At 40.4% G+C, this 20,402-nt stretch overlaps 4 protein-coding genes across 5 annotated transcripts; 1 reads left to right on the forward strand and 3 right to left on the reverse strand.

Moving 5' to 3' along the window:
• Nucleotides 1–714: 714 nt before the first annotated feature.
• On the reverse strand, nt 715–3,306 carry LOC306980193 (uncharacterized protein). Its single transcript, XM_079579459.1, has 6 exons — nt 3,167–3,306; nt 2,997–3,059; nt 2,850–2,929; nt 1,826–1,956; nt 1,686–1,752; nt 715–1,151 (listed from the first exon to the last, which is right to left on the reverse strand). The coding sequence occupies exons 1-6, from the start codon at nt 3,238–3,240 to the stop codon at nt 1,069–1,071; spliced, it is 498 nt and encodes a 165-aa protein (XP_079435585.1). The 5' UTR covers nt 3,241–3,306; the 3' UTR covers nt 715–1,068.
• A 286-nt stretch (nt 3,307–3,592) lies between these two features.
• Nucleotides 3,593–6,328, forward strand: cenps (centromere protein S). The gene is made up of 5 exons (XM_079578994.1): nt 3,593–3,719; nt 3,788–3,911; nt 5,111–5,144; nt 5,219–5,285; nt 5,359–6,328. The coding sequence occupies exons 1-5, from the start codon at nt 3,690–3,692 to the stop codon at nt 5,452–5,454; spliced, it is 351 nt and encodes a 116-aa protein (XP_079435120.1). The 5' UTR covers nt 3,593–3,689; the 3' UTR covers nt 5,455–6,328.
• A 253-nt stretch (nt 6,329–6,581) lies between these two features.
• tardbpb (TAR DNA binding protein b) lies at nt 6,582–9,943 on the reverse strand. The gene is made up of 5 exons (XM_079578993.1): nt 9,186–9,943; nt 8,567–8,730; nt 8,358–8,495; nt 8,101–8,271; nt 6,582–7,687 (listed from the first exon to the last, which is right to left on the reverse strand). The coding sequence occupies exons 1-5, from the start codon at nt 9,424–9,426 to the stop codon at nt 7,205–7,207; spliced, it is 1,197 nt and encodes a 398-aa protein (XP_079435119.1). The 5' UTR covers nt 9,427–9,943; the 3' UTR covers nt 6,582–7,204.
• Nucleotides 9,944–10,992: 1,049 nt separating this feature from the next.
• gnb1b (guanine nucleotide binding protein (G protein), beta polypeptide 1b) lies at nt 10,993–20,402 on the reverse strand. 2 transcript variants are annotated; one of them, XM_079578959.1, is made up of 11 exons: nt 20,058–20,402; nt 16,089–16,194; nt 15,959–15,997; nt 15,767–15,873; nt 15,584–15,647; nt 14,041–14,203; nt 13,861–13,927; nt 13,582–13,783; nt 13,081–13,297; nt 12,886–13,001; nt 10,993–12,673 (listed from the first exon to the last, which is right to left on the reverse strand). In XM_079578959.1, exons 2-10 carry the CDS (start codon nt 16,143–16,145, stop codon nt 12,895–12,897), a joined length of 1,023 nt encoding a protein of 340 aa, XP_079435085.1. In that variant the 5' UTR covers nt 16,146–16,194; nt 20,058–20,402; the 3' UTR covers nt 10,993–12,673; nt 12,886–12,894. The 2 variants fall into 2 exon arrangements, with proteins under 2 accessions (XP_079435085.1, XP_079435086.1); XM_079578960.1 differs by lacking the exon at nt 20,058–20,402 and adding an exon at nt 16,836–16,857.

The following is a 20,402-nucleotide window of genomic DNA, read 5'->3' on the forward strand; positions in this document are numbered from 1 at the left end:
CCCCGAATGGCACTTTTGCAGTGGATACGTCAGATTGCTATATTTTGCAGAGTGTGAGAGAATTAGCAGAGTTTTAATGGTTTGCGACCGCGTACATTTAAGTGAAGAGTGCTAAGATTGTTTAAACATGTGGCTCATAAAACTTAAAAGGACAAAAACAGATGGTGCTCTTTAAATCTCAGGAAGCTGTGTATATTTTCACATATACATACATTTTCTGTGTTATCTTCGTCTTTTATAAGCATAATCACAATACTTTTTTTTACAAACTGTGACATTTTCAGAGATTATTTCTTACAAGATTGAAAGCAGTGGTTCTCTACTGGTGGGGCTGTAAATTAAAGCCTAAATGTTTTATTGTCAATCGAGTTGTTTTTGAAGTTGAAGTCCTTTCTTCTAAATGACTAATTTACCATGCCATCTGTAAAGCAGGTACGCCATTATTATTTTTCATGATTATTATTTTAAATACATTTTTAACACTATAACTCTTTTAACACAGGCCACCAGTTGAGAATTACTGTTCCATACAATGTTTTTTATGCAATTAGCAATTTCCCATATAAGCAGAGGTGGGGAACAATAGAACAGCTGTGCTCAAGTAATATTACTAAGTGATATTACTTTAAACACATAACTTGGTTCTGATTATACAACTATGCAAAGTTTTACCAGAATACTTGCATGTCTTTTTGTTGCTAAACAATTACAATTCTGTGTAAAATATTCCCCCTCTGCTTATAAAACATGCACACATTTTCAACGTGAATGTTATTTCCTGTTTACAATCAACTGTGATCTTAATTCTCCTGTTTCCACATAATCACAATGTTTTCTATGTTTTTGTTCGGCCACATTTGTTGAATTTACTTCAGTTGAAGTTTGAGTTTCTAAACCTAATAAAAAGAGAAGCAGCTGCTTCTGCCAAGTGAAGATCAAAACACAAAGAGGGCTTAAGACGCTTTCCCTTTTTTTCAGTTCCCATGGTTTGAAGTTACCGGCGTGCGGTGGCATGTAGGAGACCGCATTAATTGTTAATATGGGGAGGATTGTGTGTCAGTGTGATGCTCATGGGTGAGTTTCCTGTTCGCTGCCGCTGGTCTGGTCGAGCCTGTTGATCAGCCACAGCGCACATTTCACCACGAAAAAGCCTGAACGGAAATACAGGGTTAATCGAAGGTCAAATGCTATGAAAAACAACCATGACGAGAAATGAGACGCCCACTGTGAAAAGTAAAGCGGCAATTTTACTATACGCGAGCAGCAAATCAATCCTATCTACTTTCATAGTATGTATAACTCAATTCACAAAATTACAGTGTACATTTTTTTCTTTACATTTGGCTTCAACTGACTGGGTTGAAACAATCAGCCCCTCCACAGTGGGCAATGGCTGGAAGTCTTTAAAAGTTGTAGTGGGGGAGCGAAAAATGCTGAAAGGGCTTTAAAGATGCAGATTTATAAGATTTGTCATGCACCAAGGATAACATAACATAATAAACTTGCCGTAAAAAGTACCATCATTGGCGAAATGCAAATTCAACGCACTTTAGGCAGTGAGACTGAATAGTTAGATCATTGTCCTTTAGTTAATGTGTAAAGTGTAAAAGGAGAAAGTCGCACATATTACTTTCTACTTATTTTGGTCTTTTTAGGCTTAAATGTAGAGTTAATGCAGAACTCACCGGTGCTTATAATAGATGTCACTGTCAGCACCAGAGACATGTAGTACAGCTCAGGGGTGGTCTTGGCCTGGACAACCCCACAAAGACAAGTCATTTTAACTTTCTATCCAAATGATTTGATATAAGATGGTGTTGCTTACACACGATGATGCAGTTGATGTTAAAATGACAGTGCTCAGTCCGTGTCCAAATGACAAAAGGCCAAACATGTAGAAACATCTCCACACAGTCAGAGGGACTGGCTCCAACAGTGTAAATATGACTGAAAACCCTGTTTAGGGAGAGATTTGTCAATATTGTTATGATTGCCTACACCCAGATCCTCCTTGAGAGCACTTCGATTCACTCATGCACAGGGGCGGACTGGGACTGAACAACAGCCCTGGACTCTGACTAGCCTGGCCCAAAATAGCGTAATTGTGCACTTCCACAAATACATATTTTAACCTCTTACCACCCGCCTTAACATTAACGAGTGCATTTTCCCCACTTCGGCTTTTTATTATTATTTTTTTGATTGGCGTCATCAGCAAAAAGAACGGGAAAGGTGGTCGTAGAAACGGAAGCAAAATCATTCATATAAATAATAATGGTCCCAAAATTGAACCTTGTGGTACACCATACTCCACGGAATTCATTTTAGATTTATGTTTTTTTTTTATACTGGGCTTTACCCAAATCTAAAAGCTTCTCGACTGGAGAGCAACAATGCAACGCCTCATTTGAAAGCTAAGACCTACAAAAGTGACGGAAACTTTTCGTCACGTCGCCACATTTTTGTTTTCATTTTGTTTTTCTCACGTTTTTGTAGGTTTTTTTCTCCGTGTTTTTCTCATGTTTTTGTTGACTTTTCATCCTCTTTTTCTCGCTGTTTTGATGCTTTTCTTTTTAGCTTTTAGATTTGGGTAAAGCTCGGTTGAAGCGGGACCGGTGGCCCTAAAGCCAGTGGCCCTTCTGTGCTCTTCCAGAATGGACATATGGCCAGTCCGCCCCTGCTCATGCATTAAAATCCAACAGATGCTCATATCTGGCTGAGTATTGTAAGTGGGCCTATTTTGTATTTAGTATTTGAAAAAGAGAAAACGACAAACTACATTGTTTACTAAGTCTGCACATTATAGCATTTGACGCTGAAGGCAAAAGTATGTAAATAATGTATTGGACCTGCAGCTATACAGGAAAGCACAGTCGAAGCGGAGAGGTTGTTCAGGAGAGGCTGTTGGCAGTATCTGGAGGACTTTGGTCTGCGTGAAGAAACAAGATGCTGCATGAAGAGCCCATTCATTTCAAGCCAAATAAAGTGACCATTACCTTGTCATGACATAGAGTTGAGGTCCCAGGATGAGAGCCGTAAAGATGGCATTGACTGCTTGACTATATGAATAATATATAAATGAATAAAACAATGCTGGCCTATGCAAGTGTGTTCTAAAATCAGGAAAATTCACAAAAGTAAAAAAAAAAAATAGCATACAACTTACAATTTGAGCCTCTGACTTTTGGGTATCCATCTACAGCCATAAAAAGCCAAATAAATGAGAATACACAGGAGCATTGATGCCGTCAAGACGCTCCAAGCGGCTTCGGGACAGAGGATGGATTATATTTCACCAGCAGCAGCAGCAGCCTCACTATCTGCTGTTGTTCTTCTAGGCTGGTTGGGAATATGAAATCGAATGGAGAAGTTTAGATGAATAAAAATGTTTTCATAAAACAGTAATGGAGAATGTCCTGCTTACTGTGTGTACGTGTAGGACAGGCAATAATAGAAAGGTACGAACAATGAGTTCCTTCCTAGACCAGAAGATGGCGCTGTAATAGGACATATCTAAGCCTATAGTCCTCCGGGGCACAAGAGGGCGCTCTACCCATAACCACACGCATCTTTTTTTTATTGACGGAGTCATTTGCCGCGATATTCATTTTCTTGACTGGCTTGTGCTGTTTCTATCAAACATCGCTGTGACCCTCGGTTTAATATTTTGTGCTGACTCTGTCTCCGTCATGTCGCTCGATGAAGACGATACGCAGCAGGTTTGCAATAACACGTCTCTAAGTGTTGGATTAATGTTTGAATTGAACTTGTTTTGTTTACATGGCAGAGACTCAAGGCTGCAGTGCATTATACAGTGGGTCGTATGTGTCTGAGGATCGGACAGGAGCAACACAAAGACTTCAGTCGACAAGCCATTGCAGCGATAGCGGAGACGACTTTCAGACAGTGTGGTTGGTACTCGTCCCTTGATTAATGTGCATATCGTTAGCCACAAAGCATGAATGCATAACTCATTTTTGTTTTGAATCTGGAAAACATGTAAAAAGACGTTTTATGGGAAACACATTGTTTTTCTCTGATTGCCATTTTAACAATACAAAGTGACTTAGGCAGTTATGCTATGTGGCCAACGATATGAAATGTAACGTAGCAGCCTGGTTACATCCATAGACTGTACACGCCATAATGCATCATAATGTACTGCACATCAATCACCAATCTGTGCGATCGATGACCGGGGTGTCACATATGCATCACATCATGTCTGAAAAGACCCATGAACAGTAGAGTTATCTAGACTTAATCTTACAGGAGCTGTCCTTGATTTTTTTAGGTTCTGTTATTGTAATAAACTTTGTTTTGTCCTTTAGTATGTGGTAAAAGCAGATATTTATCCAAAAAACACTGGTTTTAAAGCCTTTTAAACAGCAGTGTTAATTTTGTCGACTAAAATATTTAGTCTTAATTTTAGTCAAAGTGATATTTTAGTCGACTAAAATAAGACTAAATAACAATGAAAGAGAGAGACTAAAATCATCCAAACTTCTATTGACCGTCTGAAAAAGCCTCATATTATTTAAATTCTCTGCCAAAGGATCAGCTCTGAGCTTTGTTCATGTGGAGCAGAAACATGAAGTCGAGGAACAAGATTAAATATGATTATAATTAATATTATCAATGCAAAGTCGACTAAATTTGTCTTAAATTTAGTCGACTAAATTTACTTGCAATTTTAGTCGACTAAAACTAGACTAAAATTGAATATATATTTTTGACTAAATCTCGACTAAAATCGAATTACATTTTCGTCAAAAGACTAAAACTAAAACTAAATTAAAATATGTTGTCAAAATGAACACTGTTAAACAGTCATAAAATGTCAGGCCAGTAGGCATTTTTTACAGTGAAGTGAGTTTTCTGCTCTGAAATGTGTGAAACCTGGTTTAAACTCAGTCCCTGTGACGAATTTTGATGTTGTAAATGCATTAGGAAAGTTTGAGATGCTTTTGTGTGACCCTGTTTCTTTGTACAATCAGGTGTAGTTCCTTTTAAAGAAAATAAGTTGCTTTAAATATGAAGTAAATCCAGTGTGACTGGTTATATTATGTAAAAGGCAAGAGTTCTTACACCCTCTTAATTTTCTCCACAGAAATCTTTGCCAGAGACTTGGAAGCGTTTGCCAGGTTAGTAATGTTATTAAGCCGTGGCTCCTTCATTTACCATTGTATTCAAATGTGAACTACAAATCTCTTTTCAGACATGCAAAAAGATCCACCGTGTCTGCAGAGGATGTAAAACTCGTTGCTCGTCGCAGTACGGCACTTGTAAGTCACACAATTGTTTCGATAAATTAAGTGCAAACACACTTTGAAATCGCACATCTTTTATTTGTTTCAGTCTATGTACATACAGAACAAAAGTGAAGAACTGAACCAGGAAAAGAAAAGCACTGGAAAGAGGAAAAGCAAAGACACTGAGGAGAGCAGAGACTAAAGACTATAGGCACAAACAGCCCTGCGCACCTCACTTCAAGACCTACATGTAAATAAAATACTTACACAAAACTACCCATGGTTACTTTAATGACCTTTTTTCAAGGGAACTTTGGACTTAGTGGTTTTGAGCTACATTCTTATTTCAATACTTACTGCATTAGGTAGAAAAGATGAGAAAATATTGCTATGTACTTGGATACCCAAAATTTTAGGCACTGTCCCATATATAAACTTCAGTCCCATACTAGGAGCGTTGGGTTACTGAAGATGCTCATAAGTAATAACACACTGATCCAATTAAGAAAGTAAACATTGCTAACCCTAAGGCTGGTTAACCACACAGCATCACGGACAAGCCACATAAAGCAGTCAGGAGACAGGTACTACCCTTGTCACTCAATGTGTGGGAACTTCCATCTTCATCCTTCAGACTCCATCGGGCGAGACCTCGACCAGCACAGCCCAAGGTCCCTAGATATGTGAATCGAATTAGATTGTATTTATTTGACTCAAGTAATATCAACTAATAAGCATCTATTCAAATGAGCTTTATTTCAAAGAACTCCCTTCACTTTTGACATTTTCTTTTAAACACCTCTCATCAAATGCTACGGGGAGCCATTGGACACACCACTCCACGTTCGCACACGTTAAACATTCGCGTCCCCAGTGTCTTCAGCAGGTACCACCCACATCAAATACACACTTACAGATCAGGGCATGAACATAAAGAACACACACCATTCAAATCGGATAATAGAAGCAATACAAATATTCAGCACAACATTCCACAACATTTTGATATATCAGCACTTGATCAACATACTTTTTATAGTAAGGAAAAACTTGCAAAAGGTTAAAAAAAACAAAAATCTTGAAGTATTATCAAATGTCCGTGTTAGGGGGGGGGGGGGGGTGGCGCTCGTAGCATCTGCAGCTTCCACTCACACACTCAAAAAGCAGTCAGATGGGGGGGGGGGGGCTCTTTCAACGCACAAAAACAGCCAGTCCGTTTCACGCGACTCTCCGTTCGCTCACTCATCATCGCTCCACGCTTTGCCACAAGCCATCCGCAATCGCACTCAAGTTCTTAAAATGTCAGTCAGCTGCGCAGTTCTCTCTCCATTCTCTTTTTTTTTTTAAAAACAAGTGGATAAAAGTGAAAACACCCACCGTCTTTCAGAACATGCGACGTGTGGCCGTTCTGTGATGGCATAGCATTTACAGATGGGAGAGGGACAATGAACGCGATATCACCCCAAGAATGCTGCCAAAGAGGAGCTTCCTGGCAGGGAAATGGAAGAGAGGTGAACTGCAGAAGAGATTTTCAATCAAGGTTTTTTTTCCAGAACTTGACTGCAAATAAAGTTGCACTTAAAACATTTACGTTTCAACCAGATTCTTCCCAATGCAAGATTGCTTTCAAAGGGGATGAAATGCCACATAATGGTGTGCTACAGACATTCATGCATTTTAAATGATTATATAACATTTCACAATACATGCATTAGAGAATCCAGTTGAAATGAATACACACAAACAAATGACACACCGAAAATAGCACTTAAGTCGGACACCCTCATAAACAATCAATTCAACACTTTCTAAATTAAATCTTTAGCAATTTTCTCAAATGTACAAAACATCTTCCACAAAATGTTAAGTTTCCACAAACGCATTACAACAGAACTAAACTCTCAAAAGGACTCATCTCTCTCACATAGATACTTACCATATAAACACCTAACTTACATACCCCACCCAGAGGACTTTGACTCCATGCTGGACCCAAACCCTGAGCTAAACCCACTCCCTCCGGTCGTGGAGTTTGACCCTGCGCCCCAGCCCAGACTGGCTGAGCTGCTGCCGTAGTTGCTGTTTCCTGTATTGAAGGACTGATTCTGTTCTCTGTTGGAGCTGGTGCCGCTGGAGGTATTCCCAGAGTTGGACGTCTGCTGCTGGCTCGCCAACATCCCCATCATCCCCCAACTACTCTGCAACGCTGCTGCCATCATGGCAGGGTTCAGGTTGAAGGAACTGAAATTTGCCAGGCTATTGTTGGTGCTGCTCCCAATCCCGCTGCGGTTGCCACCAAATGCTTGAGCCGCAAAACCGTTCCCAAATCGAGCCGTGCGGTCAAACTGCCTATTGCCGTGTTTGGGCTCAGCATTTGAAATGTGGACACTGACACCTTTGATTATTAGGTCCTCACCACACAGAGACTGAGCAACCTGCAAGAAGAAATGCAACTATTTAGTGGCCCTTAAACACAGACAATGGTTTTCATGTTGTTCAACATGTCAACATTATTTAATGACAGGGAGTTATGAATTTGGAATCCTGATTTAAAGCCAGTCTAGCCAGTTTTCGTATTCAGGTCATTTGAGTGACGCCTTCAACAACTGTGATTTTCGATCTATAAAAACCATAACGACATTGGGATTTGTTGTGAGCAGGGTCTGAAGCGCTCCTTCTTTTCAACATAAAGTGGGATGCCAGGCTTGTTTTCCCCAGTTTCAATCCTTCAAAGTCTTTGATTTAGTCAAATAACAGTCATAAATGTTTTTAAAGTCAAATATCAAGGTGAGACAATGCATGAGATGTGCCATAAACCGTTGCTTCTACTGCGTATCTTCTACTGTACCTGGTCATCTGCAAAAGTGACAAAAGCAAAAGCGCGGAAAGGCTTGGGGATGAACACATCAGTGACTTCTCCATACTGCATGAAGAACTGCCGCAGGTCGTCTGTGGTCATGTCTTCTGTGCAACGACCAACAAACACCTTCCTGCTCCTCAAAGGCTCATCTGGACCTTGCTGTTTCCAAATTACAACGATAACCATCTCTAATGAGCAAGAAAGAGTATTGAATATTGACTAAAAGAAAACACAATATAATTTACCTTAGAATTTGGGTGCTTGCAGTCACACCATCTCCCATCAATCATGTGCCGCTGGGAGATCACCTTTTCTTGTGCATCGTACTCAGCAAACCTCACAAATCCAAATCCTTTAGAGTTACCACCCCTCTCCCGCTTAACCTGAGATAAACACAGGGCGCACTTGTTAACAATAAAGAACACAGCACGCGTTTAAGTAACATCAGTCTTACCTGAACCATGATCACTTCTCCAAAAGTGCTGAAGTAGTCCTTGAGGTCCTGCTCGGTTGTTTTCCAGGGAAGACCCAGGACGATTAGGTCGGATGTCTTCATGTCTCCTCTCTTCATTTTCACCGCAGAGGACGCGTCAGTTTCATCCATTTTTCTTTTGTTATCTAATAATGGGTTAAGACGATCATTCAAGACTAGAAGAACATTAAAGCATGAATATCTCAGTTATTAATGTTGCTAGCATACCAAAAAAAATATTAACAGACCCTCGGTTGTATGACAAATGAATGTACTTTAAGTTGGGGTTTACCTTCAGTTTATATCTTCATGTGACAATTGTAATACAAAGTGATTTCCATAACATAACTCGCATGATTGTAGAAGTATTTCAAACTGAATAAACCCTATCCAAATATTAGGCACCATAAAGACTTGAAAGCATTGCCATAACATGCTGTGTGCCAGAAGTACAATACTAGGAAAACAAAACAGTTCTGGCATGAATGGCGTCTCCCGTAAGGGGCGTGGCCAAATCACTCACGTTGTCAGTTTTGCGCCTAACCATAAAAATTATGAATGACTTATTGTGAACCTTGTGTGCTAAAAACAAAACACTCACCTTTTGGATAGTTGACTACATACACAATATTCCCCCATCCGTTTTCGGGAGCGTGCAGTACTCCTTCCACCAGACGTACCCCCCTCATGCACTGGGACACGGGGCTCCTGAACCGCAGGCCGCACGCCCCGGGGAACTGCGCGGCCACTGTGGACAGCAGCACCGTGCCATCGTCCTCGGAAGGGATCTCCATGGGCTCCTCGTTCTCCTCCTCGGCCACACGAATGTAGACTTCAGCCATCCCGTCTTCCACTTTGCGTCCTCTTCGTCAAAAACTCCAGTCAAAACAATGCTAAAGTTAGCGCGTTAGCTCACTGCTAGTCCAGAGTGGCGGCTAACCTTAGCACACGGCTAACGCGACTCAATTTGACACACGTAAATTGCCACACAATCAATACTCTAAAAGTGGAGGTCGCAATTAAACAACAATGTAATGACCACCGTGAGGCAAAAATGCCCAAATAAATGCTCGATTTAGGCTCCGCTTGGACAAAAACACGGGCCTTGATGCCCCTTTGTTCGTAGGACGCAGGACTGTGGCGTAAACAGTTCAAATGTGCCTCCGAAAGAAAACAGCCAAATCGAAAGTACGGATCCAACACAGCCAAAGATCACCATAAAATTCAGGAGCAGGTCATCAAAGTGCAAAAACTTCACCTATTTGCCTGTCGTGTCATTTACTTCAATCTATAAACACAGCGGTGTAAAGAAAATACTTTCTCCACGAGGCAAAATGACACGACCACGCAAGGCCTATCAAACTGGCATTACGTGAGCAGAGCGGATGTACGTCAACGGTTTGGGCGGCGCGCAACTTATACAAGGGGCAAAACTAATACGAGCGATCGCGATGTCGTCACATCCGTTGGCCGTGGTAGGCATTTTACATTTTCATATTTGATAAACATTTTATTAAAATCCTATAATCAGCAAAAACAATGTCCATAAACAGGGCATTGCTTCTCTTGCGTTGTAACAGATCTATCATTTTATAAAACCGAGTTAGAGGCCTGTATGCATCAGCTGCCTACCAAACATCCGGCGAAAATTGCGGAAGTAAACAATAACAGCGATCGCTCGTATTCAAAATTAAAGAAAAAATAAAGAAGTTAATATGGATATGCATTATTTCAACATTTCATTCATTACTTTTATTATTATTATTATTATTTTTGTTATTTTGTATTTGACGTTGTTTGTATTTACTAGTTCATTTTGTATACATGTAGCGCGCACTTCTGGTCAATATGATCTTTAGGGGGGGAAAAACACATTTTAAGTTTTCATATTGGTGCAATAACAAATGAATATTGCTCATCATTTATCAAAAAAAAAGAAAGAAAAAAATGGAACTAGCAAGGCTGCAATTTGTGAGGTAGGCTTTCGCACACTGGCCATGAGAACTGTGATAGTGCTGTGCCTTTGGCGCTGTGTCCCAGGAGCGATATTTCTGGGGGCTCCAGGGAGAGATGTTCCAGTACCTTGTTTGTTTTTCCTCCAATCACAGCGAGAGACTTGTCTGGGTCAACAGGGACCTCTACATCCTTTCCCCGTTGCCCTCGCCCAGGTTTGATCAAATATTAAAGCCACTGGAGGGCGCAGTATGAAATACAGTCGAATTGACCAGGGTCTTGACACTGTTACAAACCACTACTTCAGGTTGTTTTTACATCAAGTTAAACCAAATACAAGGCAATTAACACTGTGGCCAGTCAATTCATTTAATTTAAATGAACAAAAACAACAGAAAATCTCTTTAATGACTACCAAAACACGTGTGGGCTAATGAACAAAGGGGCAAAAGAGATCTCAAACAGCTTTTTATTACATTTTTCAATCAATAACAGTACAATTTAGTACAGTATCTATCTTGCATCCAGCTCACCGTGGAACACCAACAGACTGAAATGAAATACAAAAAGTGAAAAGGTACATAAGGGTGCAGAGCTCTATAATATTAATGGAAAGAGAAAAAGGGAATCCATCTCAGTTGAATTGCATTTTCACTTGTGGCCACACACGAATACATCACATTTATTGTACATCATCGCAGAAAAAAGAAAAAAAGTGAAAAAATGTCACAACTTTAACAAAAGTGCTTCTGTATACAGTGAAATGTCATTCAGATGCTCCAATTTTTAAATTTAAGACCAAGGAAAAAAAATATACAAAAGGTTTATTTTTTTTTATTATTTTGTATGGATTGTATGGATAGTATGTGAGAATGGGCTTGTTCCATTGAGTGTGAAGATTTAAAAGGAGAGAAAGGACTTGTCAGGAATAAAATTTCACAATGATTGTTATAATTATAAAATTGGCATCAATAGAACTGGTAAGCATAATTTACACTAAATATGCAGTCAATAGTAAGCCGTTTTTCCATTCTTGCTCACCCTGGTGCATAGCATTACCAGTATATTATTAGTACATGATGTATGCATGAGTTTGAGCCAAAGAAAAGTTGGCTTTTATTAATAAATCGATAGGTTACTCTCCTTTTTCAGAAATAAATCTAAAGGTTTTTGCACCATTGAAAGCAAGTCTACAGCATGCACATCTAAATTAATTCATGGCAGACAAAATTAAATGTCTTTAACTTAAAACATCAGACCATTATTTTCAGACATTGATTTGTACATTTCATTCACAGAGTTGCAACTGCAGTCCCAAGCAAAAGGAAGTGTCTATTTAGTCAGGTGAGGCGTTTCACTCAAAGTGGATACTAAAACACAATCCCCCAATAATCATAATAAAATCCAGCCATGCCCATGTTAGGTCCCCTCCCCACACCCCGCCCCAAGTTGAAGGCATGTACAAGAATTAAGGGGGTTAACTGGATAAGTTATAACTCCTTTTGTACTGGAATGAGCATTCATAACTTAGCATGTGCTTGGTTAGTTAACATAGTATTAGTTGAGAGGCAAAGCTTCTTCATGTGCAAAAGGCTGTGATGACAAACAAAAACAGCTAGTATATAAATACATCGTAGACATTTTGAAAGCTGCTCGTGTAATATGATCCAAGCTTTTACTTCTGCGTGTTTTCTCTCATCGTTACATGATTTTTACTGAATTAGAAAGACAGGCTGTAATTCAAATATATCTAAAACCAAAAAGAAATGACAAAAAAAGCCATCGAGAATAACAAACCATCAGAATAGAATTCTTTAAAAAAGTTAAATAATTTGTACAATTACACTCCAACATTTGCTTTCAAGACGCACACATTTGCATGGGATGATAGTGTTGTTTTTCTCTTTCAAGGTAACATAAAATGGTCCAAGAAGGAATGCACAAGTTTCTGATTTGATACCACAGGAGATCCTTTCATAACTAGGTGATAAACAATTGTGCTCTTCTTTGTGTAGGAAAGGCATTTGTTTCCCTTCGATTTTGTGGTGTCCAAGTCAGTTTAAACAGTGTTGAAGATGCTGTGAACATTCTGAAGTTGTAATGGTCTTCCAGTCAACTTTGGAGCTTAATGAACATCTAAAGAAACAAGAAGTGTCTGTGATAAAAGGTTTGCACGTAGTCTGTGTATTAAAGGTTTCTGGTAAATCTAGCAAGTTTTTTTTTTTAATAAGACAGGGGTCACAACACGGGTGAAACATGGAAAAAACCTGATTGAACTATTTTGTTTTGTGTAACCCATGAATTCAAAGCATATAATTCAATGAAATGATCTGGGGCTGAAATCTTACCTTCAGGCTTCAATTCCAGATCTTCAGAAAACTGTCCCAGGATCCTGTTGCAACGGCCATACCATCATCAGTAACTCCCAGGCAGCTAACGCGGTTATCATGTCCAGCCAACACACCTATAGGACAAAGAATGAAGAGCTGTCAGAACAAGCAGAAGCTAAAAACTACACATTACAGGACAGAGGCCAAACTTACCAGCGCGATCTGCCTTTAGTGTGTCCCAAACGTTACAGTTGAAGTCATCGTATCCGGCCAAGAGGAGGCGGCCGCTTTTGGAGAACGCGACGGAAGTGATTCCACATATAATGTTGTCGTGAGAGTAGATCATTAGCTCCTGATCAGCGCGCAGATCAAACAGCCTGCAGGTGGCATCATCTGACCCCGTGGCAAAAGCATTGCCATTAGGGAAGAACTGGAAGGTAAAAAAATCAGATCTCCAGTCAGTTATTTCAATTGTGTGATGTGGAATAAGTGCACTTTTCGTTAGGGCTGCATGATATGAGGAATTGTAGTCGTTTGACCACAAATTCAGACCAAAACAAAGTAAAAAAGTAGAGAAATAGCACCAAAAAATTGAGATGGTAAACCTTAGAGATCTTTGCAACATGGATATTCCATCAAACATTTCCATTACGATACTTTGGCGATATATTATGCAGCCCTAAGTATTGATGAATTATCCAACTCCAAACGTACACAGATGGCGTTGATGTCAGACTCGTGGCCGGTAAAAGTCTGTCTGCACATGCCCTCTCGCACGTCCCAAAGTTTAGCGGAAGCATCGCAAGCACCGGAGACGAATAACCTGGAGTCGGGCGCCAGGGACAGGCTCATAACATCCCCTGTGTGACCGGCGAAAGTGGTCGTCTGCTGCCCGGTCTCAATGTCCCAAAGTGCACTGAACAGGAACATCGAGTCATTTTCAGAAATCCACTCATGATTATTGGGCTTCATTTCAAAACAGTCCCTACTTACCAAGTGGTATCACCAGAGCTCGTAACAATCTGGTTGTCATCAAGAAAACGACAGCAGGACAGGTAGCCTAATGGTTGAAATAAGACATTTCTTATTAAATGCTCCAACCGCAGCGTTACATCAGGAAATATATACGGATTTTTCCTTATTCAATTTCTGATCAAATAGTTGAAGGCGAACCTGTATGTCCGGCAAGCTCGCGGCTCACGCGTACATTCCCCTCGCGGGTTTTCAGGTTGTAAATGGAGCAGATATTATCTAAACCACCGCAGGCCACATAATTTCCTGAAGGTGCATATGCACAAGTCATGACCCAGGAGGAGCGAAGTGGAATGGCATGAACCTAGAGTCGGAACACAAACAGAAAGAAATGTTAATCAAACTTACACCAACAATGATGATGATTCCTGCTTTTATGCTTTTATACTTTTATATACTGCGTTTTATGTGCAACCAGGCAACTTCCCTTGTGGATCAATAGCGTACAATTCTAAAAGTAACAATATCAAGAGTACTTTTATATTTGCATCTATCTATTAACAACAGAGGATCTTCACCATGCATAAAAATAAAAAACACCTGGCTTTAAACTTGTACAAAATATGCAAATATTCTCACTACGGGCAGATGATGAGCTGTGGCAAACTCAAGGGGAAATTTACCATTAGAAATCATGAGCCACCCCTTACAAAGAATGGGTCACTCTTGGTACTGTAGGATAACCATGCCAGCACCCTCTCCATCTTGCAGGAAACCTGATATAGTATTTATTGATCAGGCAACTGCCGCTGAGTACCACTCACAGAGAGTATGATGTGGTGGCTTAATCTGATGAGGAAAGAAGCCAGCTGTGTTTTATGCTGTCAGGTATATCCGCTATACATTTGTGACCTTAAAACCTAAGCTCTAAAGCCAGCGTCCTCCAGCAGCAGCTTTAGCGATACTCCAAATCGACCCGGACTACATTTAGCTTTTTTTAAATCCACTTTCATATACATGTTTTGTGCTTTAGGAGGCAGACAAACCACTTTTATAATTTCTTAAATTGCTCATCAGGCACTGCACACCACATCCACTCATCCCGCTCCACACCAAACCATTTTAGCCCTACAGCGCAGCCCACAAATGCCTCTCTCAGCTGACGTGCAACTATTTGTTTCACTGCAGCTCAAATGGACCAGGGGAGGATGCTTCGTCTCAATAAAGAAGCCATAAACATGAACGCAGCCATGTTCACTTTAAAGGTACGTCATAAATACAACATGAACGCGGGTCAAAGATGTAGCTACAGAAGGATTTTTCAAAAGATATCGCAAAACTTTATTTAAGACGATATTGAGATCATTACAACAGAGAAAAAGGCATATGCAACGGTGGTGCTTTTCAAATGGGGGATGGTGGGACCCAGTTTTTTCATATGACCTATTTCTAACAAAACCAGTTATATTTTCTATTTAACCATGACCTTAATGAAACTTGTGTTTAAACATCCCCCGCCCCCCTTACGTGTGACTAAAATTAATTTAGAATTTAAATAACATACAGATTAACCTCAAAGCCACATACTTTTGGGAACTGAACTGAGAATTACTGGCACTCCATGCGAGGAGTCCCATAGACACAGGACACACTTCTTTACTCCCAACGTGTATAAATTCATTTAAAACATTGCCGTATCTTGATTGAACACTAAGTTTCATTTCGACCCAATCTTAAAACACACCTTATTTGTGGTATAGCTGTCCCAGATAATCAGCTTGCCATCTTGAGAGGCACTGACCAACAGCCTGGAAATGTAGGAAAAGGAATACATATCAGTTTTGCAACAAAATATATGAGACAAGACAAGTTTCTGCATGGGCATTGATGAATCAGTTACCAAAATGAGCTGACGCATTTCTCTTACCTAGAATCTGTGCCCCAGTGCATGGCATAGATTTTGGCCAAATGACCCCGCAGCGTTCGTCTTGTACGCATTTGGATTCGGCCAACAGGGTCGATATTAGCTGTGATCTACAAAGCATGAACGCCTCTGGTTATTTATTTCACATGTTTTCTTCCGAGCAAAAAATAACCGTTGGACTGACAGAAGGCTTACCTGTGATAGCGTAGCATCAGCGCAAGCTTTCCGGGCATCCTGGTGAAATGATGAAGATGAGGCAGAAGTTTCAGTTAATGAACTAAAAATAATGAATAACAGCAGCGGCAAAGACTGAACTTGTACTCACTCGGATCTGGTTTTTGAGCTGCTCTGCCTCCTGGCGTAACTGGTCCAGTTCACTCATCTTTTATACTGATTTTTCAATTACTTTACTCCAGCTGCTACTTGTTGATCTACAAAAAAAAAAAAGAGAAGAGAAATCCATTAACTTTTGGAACAAATTACCCTATTGTTTATTAGGTAACAATGCAAACAGTCCAGACAACTTAATTCCCTTTTACAACCCATAATTAGATCACAACTAATATAATTATTTACAATGTATACGACCATTCACCTTTGGAGAAAGTGCTGACAGACTGTTCAGATGATGGACAACTTTCTAGTGGTCCGAATGCACTGCTTATCCTGTTGACCCCAATCCCTGCGATACTCATAATTTTAGCCAGCTAATCAATAGACAACTTATGTTAAATCCTCAGGGTACGTCTATAGCATCGTATAGTTGTTCAGTGTAAATCTGCACACAATACAAGTCCTGTTGCTCTGTCAAATTCATTATACAATTGTAAAACAATTATTCAAGACTTGATCACAGTAAAATTGCTTTTCCACAGCAATTTGATTTTGACATAACTAGTCAATGTAAATGATATTACATGACAATGTAAGAGAAAAGCAGTGGCAGCTACAAAGTTAAACTGTACATTTTAAATAATACCATTATTTGTACCCAACAATAAAAATTGCAACCACCCACTACAATATTTAGATTGTATTAGCTTTCAGCCTAGCCAAAGTTGCTCCACCTTACCTGCTCTATTCCTGCCAGACAGACAGCTCACTATCCCAGAGGATCCTTGAAGACAAGACAAACCTTCTTTACCTATCTAGGTTGCCCTTCTCTGATTGGTTGACCTTTATAACACAGGAGGTTATCCTCTTATACAAAGTAATCTGATAATAAATATGTCGTGGAATCTGATTATTAAGCAGTATCACGTCAAACAAATGCCATTCTCACCTTGAAATGGTTGTAGTGAAATAGGTTAAGATTATTTATAGAATACAGATGCCTAATGTGACAGTGTGGAGAAACAAAGGGTTTAAACGCAGTTTTAAGAGATGAAACAAGCATTTCATTGTATATGATTGATGCTTTTAACTAAATTTGATGTCCTTAGTGCACTTCTTTTTTTTTTTTTTACAATTTCAGAAGAATTCACATTTGAGAAAACTGAAATATGAGCTGCCAAACACATACAATAATTGCCTGCATTTTAGAATATCTTTGCAGTTTAGCAAGTTATATACTGTACATGATAAATCCCAATGGAGAAGTTATACTGTATTGTTGTTTTAAGACCTTATGATGCCACCTGAACAGCCAATGTCTCAGTGTTTCACATCATCCACAGTGTTTAATGTCATCAAAGTTTCATTGTGTTTATGAACATAGAAACACATGTAAACATCTGTGCATTGCAGATGACAATATATTGGCATCCAGCTAAAAGCATCCACATGTTATTACTCCACATTAGAATGTATTTATTTATTTATTATTGACCTCCATGGACGCTTACAGTTAGGGAGTTCCTCTGCCTCATCACTTCTCCTTTCCAAGCGCCTGATCAGGGTCAGCTGACTGCATGATAAACAATGAGCTGTGGCAAACAGCCGGGAGTAGCAGCTCACTAGCTGTTCCCAGGTCCCAGAGGGGAGTCTGCGCTTGCTACTCTGTGGAGCCAAAGGTGTCAGCGACCGATTCTGTTTTAATGTTTAGAAGATTAATCTGCAGTGTTACATCTGCACCACTAAATGATATCAAAGCAGTCTTTCACAGGTCTAAAGCTGGATCATAGAGAGGACCATAACCAGCTTCATAATCCTAAAAGCTACAATCCTCACTCAATGACTCTCTAATCCTATCCATGTCCACTAACAAACAGCTGGCTCACCCATTTCACGCATTAGACATGTTTTCTCAATCATAAAAGGATGATTTTAATCTTAATACTTTTACATTAATATGCTTAAACTAAGTGCCCAGATTTGCTCCTTGTGTCTCACATTACAAACAGCATGTTGCTGAACCTGGTTATGGTAGTCACAGGTGACGATACACACTTAAGCCTAACAAGTATCGTCAGAGGCTTTCTTTCTGCACAGCTTTTCCCATTAGAGTAGCCCGAGTTGACTCACTCTCTGTTTGCACGTTAGTGATTTGCCTACAATCAGGCGATGGTTTGCATTATATTTGAATAGCTGCAACACACCGGTTGAGTAACGCTAAGTGGTTGAGGCATTTCGGTCTTTACAAATGCTGTGAGATGCCTAAACTAGCCCTGAATACAGCTGTACATTATGTCTATTTTCTGTATGATTTAAGCACCAACTCCTTATGTCGATAGGCCTTTAAAAGGTTTCATAACTTAAGCAAAGACATTCAAATGGTTTCATTTAAACAGTGAATAAGATGGAAAGGGTTGGAAAATTCCAATGATGAGGCTATCACTTGGCCAAAAGGCCCAACAAAAAATGCCTTATTTAGGAAATATAGCGTCTTTGGCCATTCAAAATATTTTACAGCATTTTTTATAGTTATCTCATTTAAACAATATGCCTTTGAGATGTGTAAACGCTGCCTGACCCGGTGTCCAGGGTGTTATGTTATTATGACTCGCACTGATGTAAATCTGGAAAGATGCAGCTAACGCCATCTTGCAGACTGTCGTCCGCTAGTTAGCTTGTAGCTGGATCGACAGTGGAGGCCTGCAGGCAGGGCAGAGCGACTCTACAAAAAGACACGGGGCTTCATTCCTGTGTTATAGGCGTGACTAATGGTTATAACTCACTAATATTTATTTAAACACTGCTGTATTTCGCTCTTTTTCCCTTTTCTTTTTTCACAAGTGGAAGCATCTAACGCACAACGGCGTTAACCACAGCCGCCGAGACTCAGCTGCTCTTCCGCAATTACACGGGAGCTATGTAGCTAGCTTTAAGCCAGACAAACTACAAACTCACGCAAAGCTCGGCAACAGAAATCCACTTAGTTACACACAGACAATCTCATTATGCAGGAGCAAGTTGATTTGATTAACACGAAGCGGCGAACTTGTCTCCCGGTAATGCATTGGATCTGAGCCTGTAAAACTGCAAGGTCGGGCGGCGATGGCCTGTGGACCAGCACGGAGGAAACATACAACAACATGAGCGACTAAAATGTGAGAAAAGCTCATCTGCCAAGTTCCTATCGCTGCAGAACTTCCCACCGGCTCAACATTGCACTCCCGTAATTAGCCCGATCTGCCGTCTCAAAATAGAAAATGCAAACTTATATGTCCAGATTTGCAAAGAGGCGATAATAACACAATCCCCCGTTGCATCAAAACGCACAATGTTAAACGTAGAAAGTGTCCGTGTTTCGCCGTTCATCGCTGATGCTGTAGCGGTTTGTCCCGATCCTGGTTAATTTGGTGATCGTACCAGCCCAACCCAGTATGTCATCATCACCTAATAGCAGAATATCAAACCTTTAATTGTCCATCGCAGAAAAAGGCTCCACAAAACCCTTCAGGAACAACAATGAAACCCTGATGCCACCGCGTCTACCAAGAAGCTGATGGAAAAAGTACATTTTGTAGGTTTTGATTGCCCGTGCTTTAGGCCAGGCAGCACCTCCGCGGGGCCATCACTGACAGACAGACCGTACTGGCCACAGCGGTACAGGCTCCTACTGACACCCATTTCTCTCAACACATGCACGAGTCCCCTGTATTGAAATAGAATAAACCTGCACAAACGCACCCCCGTATGTACAATGGAAAGGTTTGTACGTTCTCTGTAGCTCGCATGTATTAAAATAACCAAGTTAGCCAAACGTTGCTAACTCAACGGCTAAGATGCTAGCATTCACTACCCCACCCCCGGGCTCTTGAATTCCCCCCACATTTTCACCCAGCTAATTCCATTCATCGCGGATGCAAAGATACACCCGATCAACACAATTTTTAGCACATCATGAACTTACCTGGTTTATTTTGCGTCTATTTTTGCGTTTTGGCATTGACTGGAAAACAAGGCGGCGTAAATCTCCGATCCACGCATCAACGAGCAGCACAACGCTAGCTTTGTAACTAGCTTCTTTTTTTTTTTTTAGCCCGCTGCCTGCTACTAGTGCCAGTGATCAGCCCGAGCAGTCCTTCCCCGACACACACAGCTACGACTGGAGCTCGGCAAGCCTCGGTCAACACAGCGCAGAGGGGCGGGGGAAATCACACCCACCACCACCACCACCACCAGCAGCAGCAGCAGAGGCAGCAGTAGTCGTCCTGTGCGCTACGGAGATGGGATCGAACAAGCGCAAATCTAAACT

Source organism: Gobius niger (genome assembly GCF_951799975.1).
Source record: "Gobius niger genome assembly, chromosome: 20".
Classification (NCBI taxonomy): domain Eukaryota; kingdom Metazoa; phylum Chordata; class Actinopteri; order Gobiiformes; family Gobiidae; genus Gobius; species Gobius niger.

Excerpts from the sequence above, each read along its gene's own strand:
- LOC306980193 (XM_079579459.1), bottom strand. The coding sequence starts at position 3,240 with ATGCTCCTGTGTATTCTCATTTATTTGGCTTTTTATGGCTGTAGATGG. Across the intron at positions 2,930-2,996 it reads CAACTCTATGTCATGACAAG|ACCAAAGTCCTCCAGATACT; the intron begins GTAATGGTCACT and ends TTCTTCACGCAG. Across the intron at positions 1,753-1,825 it reads CATCAACTGCATCATCGTGT|GCCAAGACCACCCCTGAGCT; the intron begins GTAAGCAACACC and ends GGGGTTGTCCAG.
- cenps (XM_079578994.1), top strand. The coding sequence starts at position 3,690 with ATGTCGCTCGATGAAGACGATACGCAGCAG. Across the intron at positions 3,720-3,787 it reads ATGAAGACGATACGCAGCAG|AGACTCAAGGCTGCAGTGCA; the intron begins GTTTGCAATAAC and ends TTTACATGGCAG. Across the intron at positions 3,912-5,110 it reads GACGACTTTCAGACAGTGTG|AAATCTTTGCCAGAGACTTG; the intron begins GTTGGTACTCGT and ends TTTTCTCCACAG.
- tardbpb (XM_079578993.1), bottom strand. The coding sequence starts at position 9,426 with ATGGCTGAAGTCTACATTCGTGTGGCCGAGGAGGAGAACGAGGAGCCC. Across the intron at positions 8,496-8,566 it reads GAGAAGTGATCATGGTTCAG|GTTAAGCGGGAGAGGGGTGG; the intron begins GTAAGACTGATG and ends TGTTTATCTCAG. Across the intron at positions 7,688-8,100 it reads TCACTTTTGCAGATGACCAG|GTTGCTCAGTCTCTGTGTGG; the intron begins GTACAGTAGAAG and ends TTCTTCTTGCAG.
- gnb1b (XM_079578959.1), bottom strand. The coding sequence starts at position 16,145 with ATGAGTGAACTGGACCAGTTACGCCAGGAGGCAGAGCAGCTCAAAAAC. Across the intron at positions 15,998-16,088 it reads AGCTCAAAAACCAGATCCGA|GATGCCCGGAAAGCTTGCGC; the intron begins GTGAGTACAAGT and ends TCATTTCACCAG. Across the intron at positions 14,204-15,583 it reads ACAGCTATACCACAAATAAG|GTTCATGCCATTCCACTTCG; the intron begins GTGTGTTTTAAG and ends TTCCGACTCTAG.